The 13,076-nt window shown below is 38.7% G+C and overlaps 1 protein-coding gene across 1 annotated transcript in view; it reads right to left on the bottom strand.

Moving 5' to 3' along the window:
- Morc1 (MORC family CW-type zinc finger 1) overlaps nt 1-13,076 on the bottom strand; it is a 150,879-nt gene that overhangs the window by 31,997 nt on the left and 105,806 nt on the right. Inside the window, exon 21 of the mRNA XM_015478275.2 lies at nt 9,434-9,538. Coding sequence (XP_015333761.1) covers nt 9,434-9,538 — 105 coding nt within the window. The remainder of the gene's footprint in view (nt 1-9,433; nt 9,539-13,076) is intronic.

Below are 13,076 nucleotides of genomic sequence, written 5' to 3'. Positions count from 1 at the left end.
TTCATTCTATCACAAATCAATCATCCCATTAATCCTGTAACAACTTTAAAAGTAGGGGATATTATTATTCTTACTTCGTGTGTGTGTGTGTGTGTGTGTGTGTGTAAAAGAAGATCAAATTCAGCATGAAGCCCTGAATTTGAAACTGGGTCAGTCTGTCAGAGTGCAAGCTGCCTTCTTTCCATAATATAATGCTACTCGCCATGATTTTGTAAAATTGTTCCAATTTTCCTATTCCTTCAGGGCAAAGATCACATACATTACCCTTTTTTTTGTCTCTCAAAATCTCTAACATGTTGTTGTTCAATAAATTTGTTGTGATTAATTGGCTCATGGTAGTTCACATACTGGCCCTTAATATTTAGAACCATTATAAGTCGCTCACAAGATGTCCTTTCTGTCAGGGACGGCTTCACTAATTGCTCTTGTGACTGTCTACAGAGTCTGTTGGAGAGCTGATGAATGACACTTCGGAGGCTGAGTATGCGTAATTTTTCCTCCAAAGCCCTTGGGGCAATTCTGGGATCATGAAGCTTCTGGTACTGTCAGCAACAATCACAGCACTTACAGGCATTTGAAGAGGCAATGGTAGATCATCAGCCAGGAGAGCTGACTGACAGATGGTCTGCTTTTGAAATTGAGGCAACTTCAGTAATCTGAACTCATGTATTGAAGCATCCAGGGCATGTTATTACAATACCAGTACAGTTTTAAAATCGTTTGTATTCATCAATGTTTTTAGCAGCACAATTCACAATAGCTAAGCTATGGGACCAACCAAGTGCCCTTCAACAGATGATTGGATAAAGAAATTGTGATCTATATACACAATGAAAAATTACTCCGCCATAAAGAAGAATAGAATCATGGCATTTACCAGTAAACGGATGGCTCTGGAGACTATCATGTTAAGTAAAATAAGCCAATCTCCCAAAATTAAAAGGTCTAATCTTCTCTCTGATATGTGGATGCTAACATAAAATAAGGGAAGGGGGAAGGAAGAATAGAAGCACATTGGATTAGATAAAGGGGAATGAAGGAAAGGGAAAATAGGAATAGTAAAGAAAGTGGAATGGATGTGACATAACTTTCCTATGTACATATATGAATACACCACAGTGAATCTCCACATCATGTACACCACAAGACTGGGATCCTAATTAGAATATTAGGATCCCAATGCTTGTACAAATATATCAAAATAGAGTCTACTGTCAAGTATAACTGAAAAGAACAAATAAAAGTAAAATAAATTAATGTGTATTTAGGGGAATTGCAGATGATTTAGATACTCATTTATGCAGGATGTTTGCTATTCTTTCTCTTTCTTTGGGTTACTTGGTCACCTTTTCACTCTCATTATCTTGTAACACTGAGGACAAAGTAGGGGACATGTAGTTGCTTTTTGGTTGGTTGGTGGCTTGGTTTTGGTAAACCTAGACATTGGCAACTCATCTTCTCTTGCAGTTGTTCTTTGTTTTTTATAAGCTGCGGAAGCCCTGTCAATGATTCTAGAGATGCAGCCTGTGCCCATGCCTTTCTCTGAGCTGCAATGTGCTTCTTTTGAAGGATTCCCCAAAGAGCCAACCAGGCACAACTGGTAATAATGTAGCTCAGTTCTGAGATGGAGACATGGTTGCATCCACTCCTTCATTTACATATCTTTCTTGGACCCCAGAAGATGCTACACTCTGTTCTAGGGACTACAAATATCTTTCATAATAATTTCCAGAGAATCCACTATCAAACCTTTAAAATCTTTCTGGCAGGGATGATCTAGCCATCAAGTTTTTTAAAAATGTGTGCAGATTGGGAGAAATGAAATTCATCCATCTGCTAGTCTGCTGTAGGGCCAGATGAAAGGCAAAACCAAAATGAAACAAAACAAAACAAAAACAAAAACAAATAAACAAAAAATGGCCACAGAGGACAAAAGGGCTTAAGTTGTTGGTGCAATCAAAAAGGTTCTATGATTTCTGGCTATTATACAGGTCTAACCTAACTTTTATAACAACACCATGGATAATCTTTCTTGTTTCAGCAATCTGAGTTTATCTCTTATATTCAGAATAGTAACTGAAGAATGGTTATTATAAAGTACAAAAAAAATGAAAATATCAGTAAGAAAAAAGTAAACACTGCTTCATTTCAGGATCAGAAAATGTACAATGTCAACTTGGAGCATGAAGTCCACCAAGGTGAATTAAAGCATGTGTATGTATAGTAGGAATCAGTACCTTTACCACTCCAAACTGAGTCTCATCTCATTAATTCTACTCAGGTCTTCAAATTTGGATTTTTCTCAAATTGAGTTTTCTTCAAACTTGCTGTCCCAACCATCTGTTGTGGTCTGGCAACTGATTTTCCCAGTTACCGTCCAGAGTGATCCCCTAAGATATTTAGTCTGTTGTAGCTGCTTCTTATATCTCAAGTTGTGACATAACATGAATGGCCTACTTAGCTTTTTGATATAATGTTCGGCAATCTGATCCCATTTTTATTTTTATTGATTCTATTAAGCACAGATCAGACTGTATCACTCCAGATGCATTAATTCCCATTCTGGGGAGGTATAAAGCTCATATGTCAAATTTTTGCTTGGAGTAAAGTTCACCTGCCAATTTATCACACAGCAGTGCACAGGAGTTTTTAATTGGACTTAAGCAAACAACAGGGTTATACAGGGCACCTTCAGTAACAGCAAAACTACAGCAACATTTACTCACACAGATTCTCCTAACAGAGTCTGACATACTTATAAGAGGTGCTGTAGGATAATTTCTTCTTCCTTCCTATCTGGGATTAACTGGGGCAATTTTGAACTTTACAGACAAGTTTGGAAATGCTTGAGAAAAAGCAGGTCAAAATATCAAGTATTCTTTAAAAAAGAGGGCAGAACATGTGCTTTTAACACAGAAGATAGTATATAACAGGGATTTTCTGTTGGCTGGAGGTAAGGCTCATGGGAGGGGTCAGTGGTAAGGTTACAACCACCATCATATTCCCAGGGTGATAAGCTTGGACATGGAAGTAAGACTCTCTTTTCTAGAAGGCAGAAAGTAGAGGAGGTCTTAACAAGATGATCTGATGATAATTATGGGACCCTATATTAGCTAGAACAAGAACCAGTAACCGAGAAGAAAAGAAGTAAATTTCATAGACCAGATTTAGGGTGGATAGGGGAAAAACAGGCTAAAGGGAAGTTAACTTTATCTAGGCAAGGTTTTTTGTTTTGTTTTGTTTTGTGGTGCTGGAGATTAAACCCAAGGTCTTGGGCATGTGAGGCAAGGACTCTACCAACTGAGCTATATCCCCAGCCCAACACAAGGAGTTTTTGATGAGTCGGTCTTTAAAAATTTTTTAAATTGACATTTAATATTTGTATTTATTTATAGGGAACAGTATCACAATTTAATCCATGTACATAATGTATAGCGACCAAATGAAGCTAGTCAGCATTGCCATCTCTTCAAATATTAACACTCCTTTGTATTGGGAGTCTCCAAACTTCGTTCCTCTAGTTAGTTTGAAATGTATAATTGTTGTAGACTATAGTTGCCCTATTGTTTCATATAACCTTAGAACTTCTTCACTCCCATGTTTTAATGCCCATTATCCACTCCCTCCCTACCCTCCCCCCCACTTCCTAGCCTCTAGTGATCTCTGTTTCACTCTCCTCTTCTATGTGATCAACTTTTTTAGTTTCTACAAATGAGTGAGAACATGCGGTATTTGTCTTTCTGGGTCTGGTTTGTTGTACGTAAGAGTGTCCCCCTTACCCCCCACCCTGGTTCCAACTATGTTGTTGAAACTGACAGAATTTCATCCTTTCATGGCTGAATAATATCCCTTTGTGCATGTAGACCACATCTTTAAGATGGGTTGCTCTTTTAAAATTACTGAAGATTCTTGGCTTGTGATGTCCATCTACAGAACTTTGCAAGGTTGCCTAAACCAAAATCATTACTATTACACTTACTGTATGTTTGTGTGCTTCTCCTCACCCGAGCGGAAGGGATTGCTTGAATTGATATAGGGGACATCTATGCAGGTGAAAAATAAAGGGAAAAAGTCATAAAAGAAATGGGGGTTGAATAGCTAGGACTCCGAGTGCTCAACTCCTGGCAGTGTGACTTCAGCAACTTTTATTTTCCTCATCTGTAAAATGGGGATGAAAATAGTGCTTGCCTCTTAGATTATTAGGAGGATTTGATGAGATGATACATGGGAAGTACAGTTCCTGAGTTTTGTGATGGAGGAATGATTAATTTCACTAAAACATACCTGTGCATGTGTACACACCTACATACACACCCTATAGTATCAGAACAATTCAGTTTTACACGGTCACAGATAATAAGTCTGGATCATATTAGTTGTCCTGAAATGGGGGAGAGAATGGTCGCTGTGTTAATAAGACAGTAAAAAGTAATAAAAGAGGTTCGCTGAAGTGCAAGAGAATCCCACACCAAATGCTCCAAAGGTCTGACTGGGAGGCTAACTAGGGTGTTTTGAAGAGGATTAAGATGTCTTTTTAAAAAACTGCTCATTATTTTCATGACAGTTTTTTAATCTCTAGAAAATGCCCGAAGCTTTAACTGAATCCCAGTTGGAAACTTCCACATCTCCAAATGATGTGCAAGGTCTTAGCAAGAACATGCTCATCACATGGACTGTGGAAATGAATGGCCAGCATTGGCTTAAAGGCCAAGCATAAATTAATATAAAAAGGAGAAATGCCAAGGAGGTGACACCAAGAATCTATATGACCAGCAGCAACTGAAGATAGAACAAATGAGCTCAGCAGCTCATGACTCATTTGAGAGTGTGTTAAATGTGAGGCACGGTGGATAACAGGGAGCTAGACATTAAACATGATCAGAAAACAAGGATAATCCCACTGGGGAGAGAAGCAACAAAAGAAGAATACAGTTCTTAAAAACAGCTCTAATAGACCACAGGCCTTGGTGTTAAAGTTATAAGAAAAATCATTCAACCGAGAATTGGGTGGAAGAGGAGAAGGAAGAAATAATCCATCAAACTGTTATAACACTGAGCCATAGCAGGGAGGTGATTTTGGAGGAGTGATCATTTGGCTGAAATAATCAGCAACGGTAAAATTAAATATAAATCTGAAAAGTAATCAATACTATCATTTCAGTTGAAATCATAAACTGTTGGTGCAAGAGCCAGAGTGAGGTGTTGCTCAGAACTTGGAAGAGAGGGAAATCAGGTACCCTGACATGAAACAAACAGACAAACAAAAAGTCACCTTTCAGCCAGGTGCAGTAACACATGCCTATAATCTCAGAGGCTCAGGAGGCTGAGACAGGAGGATTGCAAATTCAAAGCCAGCATCAGCAAAAAAGTGAGGCACTTAGCAATTCAGTGAGACCCTGTCTCTAAATAAAATACAAAATAGGGCAGGCGATGTGGCTCAGTGGTCAAGTGCCCCTGAGTTCAATCCCTAGTACAAAAAAAAAAAAAGAAAGAAAGAAAAAAAATCTTTCAAAGGGCAGACTTATAGACACTACTGACTGCATGATAAAGGGAAAAAAATGTGCCAATCAATCCGAATGGAGTTATTCTCCAGACAAGGTGACACCAATACTGGGGCACAGGCAGGCGTGGGAAAAGGGCGCCCTGAGACAGTGCCCTGTTGGCTACAGTTGCTTTGGTAATGTCATCACTCTCATCCCTTTTGGAAAAGTACATAACAGGCTATTTTAGATGGAAGCCTTTTAAGTATTCAAATACCATCAGAGAGTAACTGGGCAGCCCATGAAAGTTGGCATAAAGGAAAGAATGTATAGCTTAAATCAATATGTGCTGCCCAGTTGAATGAAGGCTGTATTTATCTTTTAAATGGCTAAACTGTCATTATGCTATCATACATCATGAGGTGGGATAATGCAAAATCATCCCTGTGAATTGGACTTTCTTTGGTATGCTGAACATATCTTATTTCTGAGGCTTTTAAACCTAAAAATAAAGACATGGATTCCAACCCAGTAAATTCACCAAAATAATAAATACTGCTTTGGAGGGTAGGAGGAGTGTGTTCTGTGCTATAGATAATTTTTCTTCCTAAGTGGCAACCTCCTGTTAGCACTGAGTGCCTTCCTTCTTCAAATTTAACAGGCAGCAAGTAGAACACCCCTCCATGCACTCCAAGGAAGATAGGTGTTAAGAAGAATCTCTCTCTCTCTCTCTCTCTCTCTCTCTCTCTCTTTAAATTTCTGAGTTTAAGAAAGTATAAACTGTCACGAGCCATCCATGGGTTGGGTGTGGACTATGTTGCTCATCACAGCTTAGTGAAGGGATAAATCTGGCATTGGGAACTTCCTGTAGCACCCTCCCCCCACAGGGATTGCCCACCTGATGCAGGTGAACTTCCTGCTCAAGCTCTGCCCAAAATCCCACACAGCAGCTGAGATGGGTGTGACCTGCCAAGATTTCAATCAACCTGCTGACTATAAGACATCACAAAGTAAGACTCCACCCTTGAAACCTTATCCCTGCCTTTGATGCACCCCTTTAAATAAACCTTTGATCCACCTTTCCTTTGTCTAGTTCCAGCACCCATGTGGACTAGATTTATCAAGAGCTTCACTTTTGTAAATATATTTCTATTTGTGTTTTGTTCTTCACTAATTATCTGAGACTTTAAGTTTTAGGGTGGCTTACATCCTCTGGGCAGGAGGAAGACCCCCCAATAAGACAATGGACATCGCCCCCATTAATAGACAGATAAGCTTTCCAAAGTAATTACTTCCTAGTTGAATCATTCTACCTACAGAGAGAGAAATCAATGCACATCTGGATAATGCATGTTTATCCAAATTAATTAGATGTCATGATTTTGAAAGCAAGACTTCCTGCTAAGATCACAGAGACATAAATAAATCATATACCACACACATACCCACAACTAACCTAAAAACTTCAGAAATGCTACATAAAAAGACAACAATATTTTTAATATACATGTCACAGCTAATTCATGAAAAAGCACTTGCTGAAATCTCTGTGCAAAGGTCAGAGGATGACAAAGTACTGGCAACATGAAAAATACACAGAGACTTGAAAGATTCTGTAATGCAAGGGATAACTAGTAATGTTCACAGGTATCACTACACCTTTGCTTAGAAGCGGTGGCCTTTTTTACAATACTAGTGGCAGTGTTGTCCTCTTCTCTAGCCTCTGACTAAGACTTGACTCTTTTCCTTTTGCAATACTTGGTGTTTACTTTCTAACCATCCCGTATATAGTTTTTCTTATTGTCAATATCTCTTCTAGTCCTTTCCTAAATCCCTTCCAGTGGCTTCTTAAGACAATCACAATTTTCAGATGACATGATGTAGTGCCTGGGAACAATGGGGACAGGGAGGGAATATGGATAAATGAGACTAACATGGGCCTAACACTGTTGGAACCTGGAGAATGGGCACACGGGAGTTAATGGAGCTGTCTGTAATTTTCTACAATGGAAAATTCTAAAACTAAGATGTTCATGAGAGTCATATCATGTACCCTGTGACAATGATGTTGGTGAAATTAGGCTAGTCAGAAGAAATAATATGTTCAGTAATATGTTCCTAATTGGCTCAAGTGTAAGTGAAACCTAATCCATAATTCTAAATAGCATCTTGAGGTACCTTACCTAAAGACATGCACAATGATGCCAGGCTCTTTTATAAATACTCTTGACTTATGTCAAAAATAGCAACCATCTAGGCTACTGTAGCTATTTTCACTAGGTTAAAGTTTAGCTGTAAGCTTCTTAGCAATTGAGGTAAAGAGAAAGATACAGCAATAAAATTTATGCTCCAACAAAATAATATACCAAATAGATCTTTCCTGGCATTAAATTCTAATGCGTAAAGACATGTTAGTGTTTTATCATCACACATACAGTGCTATATAACAATAGACAATATCTTACACATGGCTTCACGTGGAGTGCTTCTCATATGGTCAGCCCTTGAATGGATTCTCCCAACACACCCTCAGCTCAGTGAAGCCACAACACCTCTACACTAGGCAGGACATGTGGCTCTTTGATATCAACCATCAGGGTAGAATCTGGACACACTCTTTAGAGGAGCAAATGGAAAGCATGCCCATGTTTCTTGAATGGACTTCTCTCATCAGGACTTTTGGTAGTGGTCTAATTTAAATCAATTTAGAATTATACTTGCTGGAATTACAGAAAGGTATGGTTTGGATTTGGGGGTATGAAGTTTTGAGATAACCTTCAAGTTATATACATCTCTATAATTTTATACATTCAAATGTATATTAAAACTCTAATTGCTAGAGATGTTAAACATTTTTCATACATTTGTTGACCAACTGCATTTCTAGCAATTAGAGAAATGCAAATTAAAACTGCACTGATATTTTACCTCACTCCAATCAGAAGGGCAATTATCAAGATCCAATACAAGTAACAATAAATGTTGGCAAGGATGTGGGGGAAAGGGTACACATAGATTACTGATGGGACTGTAAATTGGTGCAATCACTCTGGAAAGCAGTATGGAGATTCCTCAAAAAAACTAGGATTAGAACCACCATATGACCCAGTTATATCATTCCTCAGTATATAGCCAAAGGAATTAAAATCAGCATACTACAGTGACAGAACCATATCAATGTTCATAGCAGCTCAATTCACAATAGCTAAGTTATAGAACCAACCTAGGTGTCCTTCAACAGAAATATGGATAAAGAAATTGTGGTATAAAGAAATGTGGTATATATACAATGGAATACTACTCAGCCATAAAGAAGAAGGACTTTATGACATTTGCCAGTAAATGAATGGATCTGGAGACACTCAAGCTAAGTGAAATAAACCAAGCCTCCAAAACCAAAGATTGAATGTTCCCTGATGTGGTTGCTAACCCATAACAAGGTGAGGGGAATAGAAGTTAATTGGACTACTAGAAAAAGGGGAATGAAAGGAAGAGAGGGGGAATAGGAATAGTAAAGACAGTGGAATGAATCTGACATAACTTTCCTATGGATATATATGAATATACCACAGTGAATCAACATCGTGTACATCCACAAAACTAGGACCCTGGTTAGAAAAGAATATACTCCATGGTTGTATAAATATGTCAAAATAGTTTCGACTGTCATATGTGACTAAAAAGAACAAATTTTTAAAAACCTATCTCACTATGATAATTGAAACGAAAGGAGGTCAGGGACAAGGGGGTCAGGAGGCCTAAGTTCCAGTTATCTCTACTAGATACACAGCCTTGGGAAAGTGACAAACAACTCTTCTTAGTTTTACTTCTTCTTCAAAAAATTAGATTACTCAACTAAAAGTTTTGGTGACTTTGAGGCACTAATGATCCTGCTCATTTTTATAAAAGTAAAAAAAATTCAGATGTTATTTAGTCACTAAATTTTATCTCACCAGGATTATATCTGGATCACTGTCGCTGGTCTGAATTTCACTCAACACCTTACATTCCTGTGTGAGGTTGAGACTCTGTTTCCTTTTCATTTCCCCAGAAGAGGCCTATTGTAAAGTATTAACAGAAAAAGTACAAAGATTAGGATCAAGCAATGACACATTAAACCACCTTCACTCATGATTCATGACATCCCTCGGATATACAACAGAGACTCAATTTCTGATCTTCGTCCTTAAAATGTATATAATTTAGAAAAACACATGTAAAGTTCACTAATAATACACAATAAAAAAGAATGTCACAAGGCAAATCAGGTAAATATGAGTCACACAGACCATAGAGCTCAAAAGTGAATCAAAGTTGCTACAGTATTTTGCCAAGGCCTGCATGAATACACTGAATAACATCTTGTGTGGATGTACATTGTTTTTCAAACTTAGGTAGATGTTGCTAAGACAAATGAGATAGGCATTTATTTAAAAGTATCTACGATAGTTTTCTCTGACTAGATATAGCTATTAATCAATGGTTACTATCACATGGAATGTCTGTAGTCATTTTGTGACACTGAAAAAGTATTTTCATACTTGAAAAGGTTGGAAACTTATGATGCAGGAAAAGGTCTCCCTTAATTAGAATGGCTAGAGGTTGACTCTCAGCTTCTTGGGGTGGGGTGGGGGGATGTGTTTGATTAATATCTGAGTCTTCAGCACCTGGTTCAGAGAAAATGATTAATATGTTTGTTGAGTGAAGGGAACTTACAAACAGCCTTGGGGAAAAATTTGGAGGAATTACAAGGTGCAGATATAGGGAACAATAAGCATATTATTTTTATTGAAAGTTCTATTTTCATGAAATAGGGAGAAAGTCATTTCAGATAAATAAAGTGGAACCTTCTGAGAAAAGCAAGGATGTGATAAAAACAATCCTCTAGGAAGAACAATAAGCTAATTAATGACTTGTCTTTTTTTCTGTATTTTTACTGGTACATTATAATTATACATAATTGCAGGATTCGTTGTTACATTTTTGCCCATGCACATGAATGACTCCTCTTAATAGACCTGAACTGTAATACATAAAAGCCCAAATATTAACTAATTCCAGAATCATTTTTATCAAACTTTTGAAGCACTTGGCAAGATTTACTTGGAGCACATATGTCTTCCTAATGCCATGCTGCTTAGACTCATACAGGAATTAAGTTTCATTTCCTGCACCTCCTCTGTCTGTTAGGGGCAATACCTAGTGTGTTTATTGGACAGGAGATGAGCAAGTAATCCTCAAATAATCCAAAATTGCTTCAATTGCAGTTTAACCTGATAAAATTAGCATAAGTACTTATAAAGAATTTCATGGCCTCCTTATTTGTCCACCTCACTGCTTGATTTTCATAAGTATAGACTGTCTTCTGAAGCGATGTCAGCTTACCTTCCCAAGAATTGATATGCAAACGGTTTCTTCATCTCCCATTTACTAATCAATGCTCTCTAATCTGGTTCCCAACCTCTTCATCAACAACAATTTTTTCCTGAAATCATTCTTATTGCTTCTAAGTCATTAAGCCAAACAGCCCTTTGTAGGTCTTTGGCCAGCTGAGTTGGTTCTCGAAAGGATTTAGCCCATTGGACCACCTCTCCTTGAACGATTTTCCCCTCTTGGCTTCAATGATATAACAAATTCCTGATTCCCTTACTGCTCAGGTGATTCCCCCAAAACCATCTGCGCACAACTGTCCCCCAGTCCCCAAGTTTCTGACTAGTCCTTCTTTCTTCTTCCCCTTCAACCCTGCTCACACGCAGATACTTGTGTATCTGAGTACCTTAGAAGTTCAGGCCTTCTAGTAAAACCTCAGCTCTGACATCCAGATTCAAATATGTGACGTCTCAAACTATGTAAGCTGAATTCATGCTCCTATCTACAAGCCTTCAAGGATCCCTATTTTGATGGATGTAATTACTACCCAAGCAGGTCAAAGAGCTAAAAAAAAATCTGTGATCATTCCTGCCGTATTCCTCTGCTTCACCTTCTATACCCAATGTATCACCAAGATGAGGGGCAGTGTAACGCACCACCATTGTTTTAGTCAGCTTTTTCACTGCTGTGACTAAAAGATCTGATCAGAACAATTGTAGAGGAGGAAAAGTTCATTTGAGGGCTCATAGTTTCAGAGGTCTCAGTCCATAGACAGCTGGCTCCATTCCTCAGAGCCCAAAATGAGGCAGGACATCATGGTGGAAGAAATTGATAGAGGGAAGGAGCTCACATAATGATCAGGAAGCAGAGAGAGACTCACCAGACACAAATTTATATACATCAAGGGCACACCAACCAGGGACCACCTCTTCTAGTCACAACCTATCTGCCTTTAGTTACCACTCAGTTAATCCCCATCAGGGTATTAATTCACCAATTGGATTAAGGCTCTTATAATCCAGTCACTTGTCCTCTAAACCTTCTTGCATTGTCTCACCCATGAGCTTTTCGGGGAACATTTCACATACAAAGCATAACAACCATCGTCCTAGGCTGTGCTACCTTTATTTCTCTATTAAAGCCTCCTAGCTGCTCTGCCCTAATGACTCTTATTAAGCATAAATTTTAAGCAGAATACCATGCACTGGTTGTCAATCTCTTGCGAGTACTCTAAACACTTTCCATTTTGGAATTTCCAAAGGAAACAATGCAGTCAAGTTCTAGATGGAAAAAAATGTCTTACTCATGGAGAAAGAAGAGAGCAAAATTAGCTTCAGTAGTGTGCATCATTCCCCTGTGCCAGTAGGAACCCTGGTAGCCAAGGCAGGGAAATTGCCTACACAAATTCCTTTCTTGCTGCAGTAGCCCCTTCTCCTCCCCAAGAAAGACAAATGTAGTAGTGGGGTTGATCTTGTGAAACAAACACTTAAACAGAGAGCATACATTGGGCTTGCAACAGAGAAGGATATTCCCACACAAGGAGATAAGACTAGAGCACACTGTGTGGGCTCTTTATCTCTTGGTAAGGAAATGCCCCAGGCTTAAGGTCCATTATTAGGTGGCCAAGCAGGGGTCAAAAGACTGCATGGCATGAGAGTGCTTTTCTCAACACCTCTGCTCTCTAATAACCTTACTTCCTAACTGAGCCAAAGCAAACTTTTCTAAAGGAAAATATGGTCACACCACTCCCCTGCATGAAGCTTCCCCATGGCCTCCCACTGCTTTGGGAATCGATGCAAATCTTCTTTCTCAAGGCCCACAGGACTTGTATGGTTTCAGTTATTCCCTACACATCCCCTTTCCATCTCTCTGTCCTGCCACTGCCTGTCTTAACACTTGGTATTCATCATGGTGTCCCTCTTTAACAAATGCTGTTTGCATTGTTTGGAAATGTTCTTCCTCTTTTGATACCAATTTAATTGGAATTCAATCCTAAAATCTTAGGAATCAATTTTTTTTTTTTCTGGGAAGCTATCACTCTCCTGTCAGATACAGTTGAATCCCCCATTATTAGCACTTGTGCTATTGTGTCCTAAAAACTGCCACAAATAGGTATGGTGGCACATGCCTCTAGTCCCAGCTACTTGGGAGGCTGAGGTAAGAGGATCACTTGAGCCCAGCAGTTTGAGGCCAGGCTGGGACTTTATCTTGGGGGAGGTTGGTGGT

The sequence above is a fragment of the Marmota marmota genome, unplaced genomic scaffold (assembly GCF_001458135.2).
Source record: "Marmota marmota marmota unplaced genomic scaffold, marMar, whole genome shotgun sequence".
NCBI classification, from domain to species: Eukaryota; Metazoa; Chordata; class Mammalia; order Rodentia; family Sciuridae; genus Marmota; species Marmota marmota.
Note: the sequence above shows the minus strand (reverse complement) of the source record. Positions and strands in the feature narration are given on the sequence as shown.